Raw genomic sequence first — 10,452 nt, forward strand, 5'->3', positions numbered from 1 at the left:
TCTAACTATAGGTAGGATATTTTGATGGCCTAAATCACCTTATAACACCTTATAATAACAGTAAGCTGTCTACTGCACTTAAAGTGAATTAAAGGGAAATTCCAACGATTTACAACGAAGCGGTTTTTATAGAACGAACCATTTCTCATGAAACCACTCTGAATGGCTTTGTTTCAGTCTTAACCACTTTTTTTTCACATAAACTAATAACAAAACAGAATAAACAGAAGAACTAAATAACTACTAAACTGGGCGTGCGCAGTCAGACTACTCAATGGGGCACATTAGAACGTAAACTGTAAACATGACAGAAAGCTGCCGTTTTGTTAACTAATGAAAAAACTAAAACGAAATAACGTTCACGTTACAGTGAACGGACAAAACGTGCCTGCTGCCTGTTACTGAACATTTCCTCAGACGCTTACGATGTAAAATACACTCATAAAATGACTCAACAAGATTTCTCTGCCCATATTTCTCAGAAGTGTTGTACGAACACGATGCTCTCTTTATTCCCTTGTACAGACTTGACAGAAAGTCAGCTTAATTCGCACATTTCCAGTGATTTTAATTACAATTCAATTATTCGCTCGAATTTAACTAAGCAGCTCATCTGGGTGGAAAGCTGACCGTTGACGCTATGTCTCCTGTCCAGAAGGGGGCAGTGCAGCGCTGAGTTAACTCAGTTTGTCTTCCTCAACACGAGTGGAGCCAAACACAGCTTGTTGGAGTGTTTTGAGTTTCGAGAAGCGGTAAAATGACCAAACTAGACCGTTTAAATTCATTCTTGTCCGAGCGACTAACGGCAGCGCTAAATGAGATAATATACACGGTAAGCATGACGATGAAGGAGTACGAGGAGGAAACGGCACGGATACGTAAAGAAAACGACCACCTAAAGGAAATGTTAACGCTAAAGGTTACAGCCTGCAGTGTTACAGAAGCAAGTCCTGGTAAGATGTATGATATCAGAGGCTTAATATAATAAACTTCTCCTCTTTAAGACCTTTAAACGACGAAAGTCAAGAGAGGCCGTGAGGTAGTTATAATTTTGGTAACGTTAATTATAATTGTGTTATCTTCAGATCACGACTTAACTGTTTTGTGATGTCAAAATTATCAAGTTGTCTCAAATTTTTATTATCTTGAGATCACAAGACGAGTTATAATCCTAAGATAACAGTCAAGAAAAACTGTAACTACCTCATAGCCTCTCTGGACCTCCCTACAAGCATCTAACATAACTATCTCTGTATGTAAACAGTACTTGAAAACAGCTGATTGGGGACAAATTGCACAAACAATAGCATTTAGGCCTATTCATTACCTATTTTTGTCTTTTGCGATGATTACCATCATTGTAGGGCCATTTACTTACTTTAAAGTGACAAGATGAGCTGCTTTCTCAAACATGCAGGGTATCTTATTTCACCCCTGTTAGGAGTGGTCAGCTCAGATGTGGTCGCTCCCATTCCACATGGACAAGAAGACTTCAGCACAAGCTTGGAGCAGGAATCAGAGCCCCAAGAGAGTCAGAATGGACACTGAGGACTGAAGCGAGAAAACTATAGCATAAAAACAGCAGCTTTGAGCCAGAGACAAAAAACAATCATCTAAAGGAAACGTTAGAAGTTACAGCATACAGTGTTACAAAAGCACATAGCTTGCAGAATCTCTTACTGTGTGGGGGACAAATGATGCAACAAAGTTATATTGAGCTGTTTTTCTGTTTTGCAGTCATTACCATCATTATAAGTGGTTTAGCTTACTGGTTTGTTTGCTGACCTTAAAGTGGCAAGGTCAGTTACTTTCTCAAACATGCAACCTAACCTATTTCCTTCTTGTTAGATGTGATGGTCTTCTCCTTGCCCGGTGGACAAGAAGACTGCAACTCAAGCTTGGAGCAGAAGTCGGAGCCCCAAGAGAGCCAGAATGAACACTGGCAACAGAAGGAAGAAAACTCCTGCATAAAAACAGAGCAGCCCTCTTACTCTGCAACACAGCCAGACTGCACTGTGGTGCCTCTCCAGTGCACCTCACCCTTAAACGCACAGGCTGTTGACCAAGAGATGATGCACTATGAGCTGACAGAGATCAAAGTAGAGTCAGCAGACTCAAACTCTTATTCAGAAACCACGGATGATATGGACAGAACGGAGAGTACAGACAGTACTGAGCAATGGGATAAGATTTTTTCAGAAAAAAGTAGCCTGAGTAGGGTGCACCAAGCATCCAGTCGATGGCCATGCGCAGATAAAGGGGTGCACTTTAAAGAATCTGCTTCCCAAAAAAACAGGCCCATGGAATTTCGACCTGTGTTCAGCATCTCAAATCAGATCTTATGCAATAACAAACAGCATTGTACGAGCAGGCAGTGTGAAATGCACAAGACCATACCTAAATCGAGTCCTGTGTGGAGGTATTTCTCTCTGAAAGAGGGAGACTGCAGTAAGGCGGTGTGTCTCATATGTAAGGCAGTGATATCTCGTGGGATTAAAGAATACACAACATCTGCGTTGTTAAGACATCTCCGTGGGAAACATGGCAAATGCTAATGTTCGTGCTTTCCTTTTAGTTTGCTATGACTCAGCAGCAGTGCCTGTGAGCTCCCATTACTTGTTGGCTACATTAGTGTAGTACCTTCAGGGCAAATCTGAAGAAGAAGCATACACCAAACACGTCTTGGATTAAGAGGAAAATTGTGTAAATTTCATTCTTAAAGCAAATCATTCCTTTAAGAGCAGTTAAAATGTTTAATTCTCTCATGACCAAAGGTACCTGAACATAATTGTCACACTTCTTTAAAAAAAAAAAAAAAAACCTAAATCATCTCTTCAAAGCAACTGTGTTGGACTCTATGGACCACATTGGTCTTTTGTGTCACATTCCCTTCTTGTTGTATTGATGGTGTAGGAAGCTTAATATGTAGTACTCAGCTTGTCCATCCTCAGAACAGCCACTAAAAATAGCAGGATTTGCTTCACAGTGGTCACTCAACCACAAATAAAATTAGACATTTCTAATTTCCACATCTGGTTTAATGCATACAAAACCCAGAGAGGAAGTGCTTGTGTAGGGCCATTTTGTCTTTTAGTCAAACTTTCATTATCTCTTGTAATTTCAGTCAAGCATTAGATATGATCCCAAAGTAAAAACCATGAGGAATGTGCTGTTTCACATATAACTCACATATTTCACTTTCACTTATAAGTTGAATAACCTACACAACTATATAGATTTTAAAAGTGGAACTTGAGAAAAGCTAACACTTTAAATGTCCTTTTAAGACATGCCATTGGGGTAAGATATCTATTTTATTTTAAAAATAATTTAAAACTATTACACATTTCCCCTCCAGCACACCCAGAAGGAGAAGCGGCTTAGAAAATTTCCTTTCAGCACTTGTTGCAAAATTTTGCTCTTTGTGGGGAGGCCATGTACCCCAATTGTACCTGTTTATATGAAATAACTAACATTTAAAGGGGTGTTAGTTATTTTAATAACCCCAATGAGAGAATATAATTGATATATATGCTCATTAAACTTATCAAATACTTCTTTTTGTTTTTCAATTTATATTTTAAAAATGATAGTAGCAATATGTAATGTAATGTTATCAAATGCATTTTCATATACCTGTTTATATGAAATAACTAGTATTAAAAGGAAGTTAGTTATTTTAATAACCCCAATTAGTTATACACTATATTGCCAAAAGTATTCACTCACCCATCCAAATCATTGAATTCAGTGAAATTTCCTCTCTACTAAATATTCCACAGTCAACTGTCAGTGGTATTATAACAAAGTGGAAGTGATTGGGAATGACAGCAACTCAGCCACGAAGTGGTAGGCCCAGTAAAATGACAGAGTGGGGTCGGCGGATGCTGAGACACAGTGTGAACTTTCTGCAGTCAATCACTACAGGCCTCCAAGCTTCATGTGGCCTTCAGATTAGCTCAAGAACAGCGTAGAGAGCTTTATGGAATGAGTTTCCATGGCCGAACAGCTGCATTCAAGCCTTACATCACCAAGGACAATGTAAAGCGTCGAATGCAGCGGTGTAAAGCACCGCCACTGGACTCTAGAGCAGTGGAGACGTGTTCTCTGGAGTGATGAATCGCACCTCTCCGTCTGGCAATCTGATGGACGAGTCTGGGTTTGGCGGTTGCCAGGGGAACAGTACTTGTCTGACTGCATTCTGCCAAGTGTAAAGTTTGGTGGAGGGGGCATTATGGTGTGGGGGTTGTTAGTTCAGTGAAAGGAACTCTTAATACTTCAGCAGACCAAAAGATTTTGGACAATTTCATGTTCCCAACTTTGTGGGAACAGTTTGGGGATGGCCCCTTCCTGTTCCAACATGACTGCGCACCAGTACACAAAGCAAGGTCTGTAAAGACTAGAAGAATGGTCAAAAATTCCCATAAACGCACTCCTAAACATTATGGAAAGCCTTCCCAGAAGAGCTGAAGCTGTTAAAGCTACAGAGGGTAGACAGACATTATATTAAACCGTATGGATTAAGAAAGGGATGTCACTGAAGTTAATATGCGTGTGAAGGCAGACCAGCGAATACTTCTGGCAGTATTGTGTGTGTGTGTGTGTGTGTGTGTGTGTGTGTGTGTGTGTGTGTGTGTGTGTGTGTGTGTGTGTATATATATATATATATATATATATATATATAGGCCCACAGCGTGCTGTGCTCAGCTGGTGTTTGAGTGTTTCTCCTGTCCAGCAGGTGGCAGTATAACCTTCTGTTCGTTCAGTTTGTCTTCATCAGTGTTGTGGAGCTAAACATTGTCAGCGTAGCTGTAAGCGGGTGTCATACTGTGTGAACAGGCCTGTTCAAGAATATCAGTTAAGTTTCGAGAAGCGGTAAAATGACCAAACTAGACCGTTTAAATTCATTCTTGTCCGAGCGACTAACGGCAGCGCTAAATGAGATAATATACACGGTAAGCATGACGATGAAGGAGTACGAGGAGGAAACGGCACGGATACGTAAAGAAAACGACCACCTAAAGGAAATGTTAACGCTAAAGGTTACAGCCTGCAGTGTTACAGAAGCAAGTCCTGGTAAGATGTATGATATCAGAGGCTTAATGTAGTATAGATTACTCTATGATCATAATAGCTGACGAGCATCTAGCAAAGCTGTGTAAGTTTTCTCTGTGTGTGAACAGCATTTGAAAACAATTGAATGGGGACAGAGTAAAACCGTAACAGTTGGGCATGTTTTGCGACTGTTTTTGCGATAATTACCATAATTGTAAGATGACTAGCTTGTTGGGTCATTTCCTTACTTTAAGATGACGAGGTGAGTTGCTTTCTCGAACATGCAGACTCACTTTTTTCACCCCTATTAGGAGTGGTCAGCTCGGCTGTGGTCCCTCCCATTCCGCATGGACAAGAAGACTGCAACACAAGCTTGGAGCAGGAATCAGAGGAATCCGGGCCTCAGGAGAGTCAGAATGGACACTGGGGACTGAAGGAAGAAAACTCCAACATAAAAACAGAGCAGGCCTCTTACCATGCAGATGCTGGCTTTGAGCCGGAGGCCAGGCAGACATATGCGACTCAGCCAGACTACACTGTGGAGCCCCTCCATTGTTCTGCTCATTTAAACTCACAGGCTGTTGACCAAGAGATGATAGACTATGAGTTCCCAGCAAAGATCAAAGTAGAGTCAGGGAATAAGCATTCAGCAGACACGACGGACAGTGCAGATGCAAGCACGCAGAGCTGGTCTCCGCACAACTGGGATGTCCTTTCAGAAAAAAGTGACCGGGCTAGAGTACAACAAGCATCCATTCAGCCATGCACAGTTGAAGGCGCTCACTCTGCAGAATCTGCCTTCCAAAACAGGCCCGTAGAGTTTCGAGCAGCGTTCAGTTACTCAAACAGAATTACCTGCCATAACACACTCCACTGCACTAGCAGACACTGTGAAATGCAGAAGAGGACCATAGCAAAATCTAGTCCTGTATGGAAGTACTTCTCACTGAAGGAGGGAGACTGCAGTAAAGCGGTGTGTCTCATGTGCAAGGCAGTGATATCACGTGGTGTTAAAGAGTACACAACATCAGCACTGTTAAAACACCTCCGTATGAAACATGGGAAATGTTGACGTTCAAGCTTTGTTTTTAGTTTAACTTTTTTTTTTTTTTTTTGATGGATTCCTGGATTTAATATTGTTTTTTTTGCTTGTTTTTTTTTTATCAGGCTTCATTCAGTTTCAGACTCAACTTGATGATGTGGGTCAAGTCAGGCTCAGAGAGAAAGTTTCTGGTTTCACTAAAGCTCTACTTCAGGACAGGACCTTTTTTACCTGCTGTCATTACTGGGTTAAAAATGTTAGTATTTCAAAAACTATGACTATCTCTAATTTAAAACAATTTACTAAGTTATACAGTTTATGCCAGATTGCTTAAAGCTGCACTATGTAAGATTTTGTGTTAAAATTGAAAGAAGTGTTGAAGATGATTGAGTCAGGAGTAAAAAACACACTAAGATATGGTACCTGTGCGCTGCAGCGAATCTGACTTTACAGGCTGATATCACATTCCTTTTTGTACCATGTCTTTACTACTTAACAAACACATATAGGCTCAAAATGAATCTCTGGCTTTATGTTTAGGTGTTAACTTTAAAACAAACATACTAATGAACATATGAGAATAGCATACAATTCACTTACATCCTTGGAAGACAGGTCCTTTACCAAGTTTTCTCTTTTACAACCAATGTTACAGAATCTGACTCCCCGTGTTGCATGCAATTCCACATTTCCACCAGATCCCCAGAGCTTACGTAGGGCAGCTTTAACAACTTCAAACAGTTTGGCCAGTTAGGTATAAGTTTAGGTATAAGTTTCCATTACTTGGTAGCTACATTAGTCTAGAAGCTCTAAAGAAGAAATAGAAAAGCACCCAATGTCTTGGGTGAACAATTCCAACTTTGGGAAGAAGCAAAAATGTTACATTTGGTTTTCAAAGTGCTTTAAAGTGACGTGCAAAAAAATGCTTTTTGAGGTACAAACATTGTCACTGGGGTGGTCCCCTTAAGGATACATCTTCTGTGTCTTTAATAAGGGAACATAACTGTACCATATTTCATTGGAGTTATGCTTTTAAGTTTCATTGACTCCATACACTACGTCTTGGCTCCAAGCCTTTTTATTTTATTTTTTTTACTTAAAACAAAGTTATTAAAAGGTACAAATATTACCTTTTGCTCTGGTAAAGAGGATGTAGTGTGCCTTTAACATTCATTCGCGTTACACAATTGGACCTTGTTTTTAAGGGTACTTTTACATTGGGGGACTAAAATTTACCTGGACATTATTAGACTAGATGGACTGCATTCATTTTATTTATGCAGTCATAATGTCTGGTACCCAACCTTTTCATAGCATGTGGGATTTGTGAGGTATTTACATCACACAGTGGTCACTCAGGCACAAATATGTTTATTCAAATGTTTTCTAGAAAAATCTAAAGTAAAAATGCTGGTCTGGGATTGTTTTTTATCTCCAGTGTCTGGGTGAATTCTAACAGGCTAAAGGGTGTATGAAAAAAAGCAGCTACTTTATTTTGTACCAAGTGCTATGTTATCAGAATTACCTGATGCTAAATGATTTAGCTTGAACATTTACTAATTACTTGTGAACTTTATTTTGGGCTTTCTCTGTTGTTTATACCTACTGTTGAGATGTCATAACCTCCTCAGTTACCATATTTGAATCCAAACTGTGCTAAAAGTGATATTTTGTGTTTGTGTAGCATTTGCATTGGTCAGGTTCGTCTTTGTTAGAAATGTTTTCTCAAAATGTCACAAAGTCGTCTGAGGAGGCATGAGTAAAAGATTTAATAAAATGGCGCTGGGTAATCTATACTCCCAATTTCTTCAGGTGTATTGGCAGAAGGTATGTCAGGATTTGCTGAGTTGTATATGTTTGCACACAGAGATGAACTGGGTTTCATCGTGGCTAAAGGTTACAGCAGCCAACGCGCTCGTAAGACTGTAAAATTAATCCCCGTCTCACTTTCTAAATGGCACAGCCGTCCTTTCTGTCAGCAGGTGATATTGATTCACTTTCACCTGCTTCATTCAGAATGCACACACACAGACTAGTGACCTTATGACTTTATAGACTGACCACTCCTGACTAGGCTGTGCATCTGTGCATGTATTGTACAATTTAAAGGTGATTAATTAAAGGGCAATTTCACTGATTTTTTTCCTTATCTTTTTTTGGTCATAAACATTTAAACAAAGTCATTCAGATTGTTTTGTAGTGACATGAAACTTACTAGCTCCAATTTCTTTACAGTGGTGGTGATAGGAACCAGGGGTCACAATATTTACAACAGAAATATAGCCATTTTATTTACTATCCAAAATGACCAGAGAACTGTCTGAGTGACTTCTGAGTTACCATTGCTGTTGGAACAAAACCTCATATCTCCAAAAATAATTTATAGGAGAAGGAAAAAAATATTCTTAACTTCATTCTAATCATATAAACTATAACTATAGGCTATACAAATACACATACATTTTCAAAAATTGGTGAAATTTAAGTTAATGGTAATGAATTGACATCAATATCATTGCCAAAGGGGTGTAAATCTCAGGCCATAACACATTTCAGTGCATAAATCTTAAATTTCAAGTACATAATTTTGATCAAAATCCTTTTTAAAAATACTCTAAATAATAAAACGTGATTAGTCGGTTCCTTTCGTTCCCACTGTGCAAAAATCAGAGCTGGTAAGTTTCTCTACAGTGAACTACTTCACATCAAACCATTGCGAATGACTGTATAGTTCAATAATCTCAATTATTGAACTATACAGACATTTTGCAGGAGAATCCCCCTTTAAATTATAGACTATACCAAACATCCACAAAGATGCCCAAACGGCAAGTATGGTTTATAACAGGGAAAAGATGATTCCTCTCAGTAATGATGCAGGCATTTATGTCTTCAGGACATTTTGCCATGGATGCGATGCAAAGCTTGCATCTCAGCTGAAAGATGCACATCTGCAGTAGTCAACACTGCCTTGACTACATGCTGAGAAGTTGATGATACAGTACTGATTGACAGTATATTTAATCACACAAGCACTTCCATAATGCAAGCTATTAATGTAATTGTAGGAAAAAAAATTTTTTTTTTCTTTCCCTCATTAAATCAGCAGATCAAGGAGAAATAATTGTTTGTATTATAAGCCTAGTCTGATGTTCTTAACTTTTAATGTAAGTCAATGTAAAGAGATACTATTAAAATGGCCAAAATGGAGATAAAATAAAGACATGCAGTACCCACATGCCAAAATGTGCAAAACTATTCAAACTCACTGGCTTCTGGGGGAGTTTGTCACTGACAAAACAGTATGTGGTTACCAAGGCAGTAAAAAGAATAAACTAATAGGCTGCCTACACCCTAAGCAAAATGAGTTCTGTATGGGACCTAAAATGCTTCTATGACTTGGTAGCACATCGAACCATTATTATAAAAGGTTCTTTAAAGGACTGATAAGTATACAGTATGTTTTCTGTCATAGATAAGAACAGTTTACTCATGCCGTGAACCATTTATACATTCAAGTGGTTCTTTCAGTTGTCATTGTTCTATATATAACTACTGCCTTTACTAAAGAACCTTTGAATTACGTTCTGGGTTTAAAGAAAAAAAGCATTAAAAGTGCCAATGCTATACAAGCAGATATACAGTAAGCAACCGTTTGGCATCTCTTTGATATTCCAAAAATGCTGTGCGACATTGTAAATGTAATAATAAAATTATTTCTAAAAAATTGTAAAAAAAAAAAAAAAAAGTAAACTAATGTGTAATACATGTCATATAAACTTCATAGCCAACATCACATGTAGCATCTCACATCTACCCACTGGCCCACGGTCAATAAGGGTCACAGCCTATGACATTACAGACAGCAGCAGTCACTGCCTCATAGAACACCTCATTCATTCCTGTGCACAACTGTTTCTTTAATCTTTGAAGAGGTATGATAAAAGACCCCAAAATGTCCCCAGATTGTTTCTCTTTCATTTACAAGGGCAAGAACTGATACAGCTCCTAGCAGTATGCAATGCAGCATGCTTCATCATTAGTAGAAATAACTACAGCAACACACACAATGACACAGCTGCCCAGCAAGCCTGGCCCAGCCAGTAACAACAGCAAAGTAGTATTCATAATTGCTGTTTGTTTTTTTAACATATCAAGATGTGGCAACTACATAGTTCAGTACATTTGTTGCATCTATTTTGTCTCATTATGCATCAGGGCAGCTTTAGTAGTCAAACCACGTGACGTGATGGCCGTTTATATGTTGGCTTATATTATTGTTTAAGGTAAGACAACCAGGAAACAGTACTCAGGAATGGAAGAATGTACAGAGAAACTGTACTTACTGTGACAAA

General features: G+C 38.8%; 1 protein-coding gene across 2 annotated transcripts; it reads left to right on the forward strand.

Annotated features, from left to right (window-relative positions):
* Positions 1–120: 120 nt before the first annotated feature.
* si:dkey-93n13.2 lies at positions 121–8,234 on the forward strand. 2 transcript variants are annotated; one of them, XM_037544759.1, is made up of 3 exons: positions 121–820; positions 4,944–5,076; positions 5,367–8,234. In XM_037544759.1, exons 1-3 carry the CDS (start codon positions 758–760, stop codon positions 6,125–6,127), a joined length of 957 nt encoding a protein of 318 aa, XP_037400656.1. In that variant the 5' UTR covers positions 121–757; the 3' UTR covers positions 6,128–8,234. The 2 variants fall into 2 exon arrangements, with proteins under 2 accessions (XP_037400656.1, XP_017541244.1); XM_017685755.2 differs by having other exon boundaries at positions 123–757; positions 4,881–5,076.
* The last annotated feature ends 2,218 nt before the right edge of the window (positions 8,235–10,452 follow it).

The sequence above is a fragment of the Pygocentrus nattereri genome, chromosome 14 (assembly GCF_015220715.1).
Source record: "Pygocentrus nattereri isolate fPygNat1 chromosome 14, fPygNat1.pri, whole genome shotgun sequence".
Classification (NCBI taxonomy): Eukaryota; Metazoa; Chordata; class Actinopteri; order Characiformes; family Serrasalmidae; genus Pygocentrus; species Pygocentrus nattereri.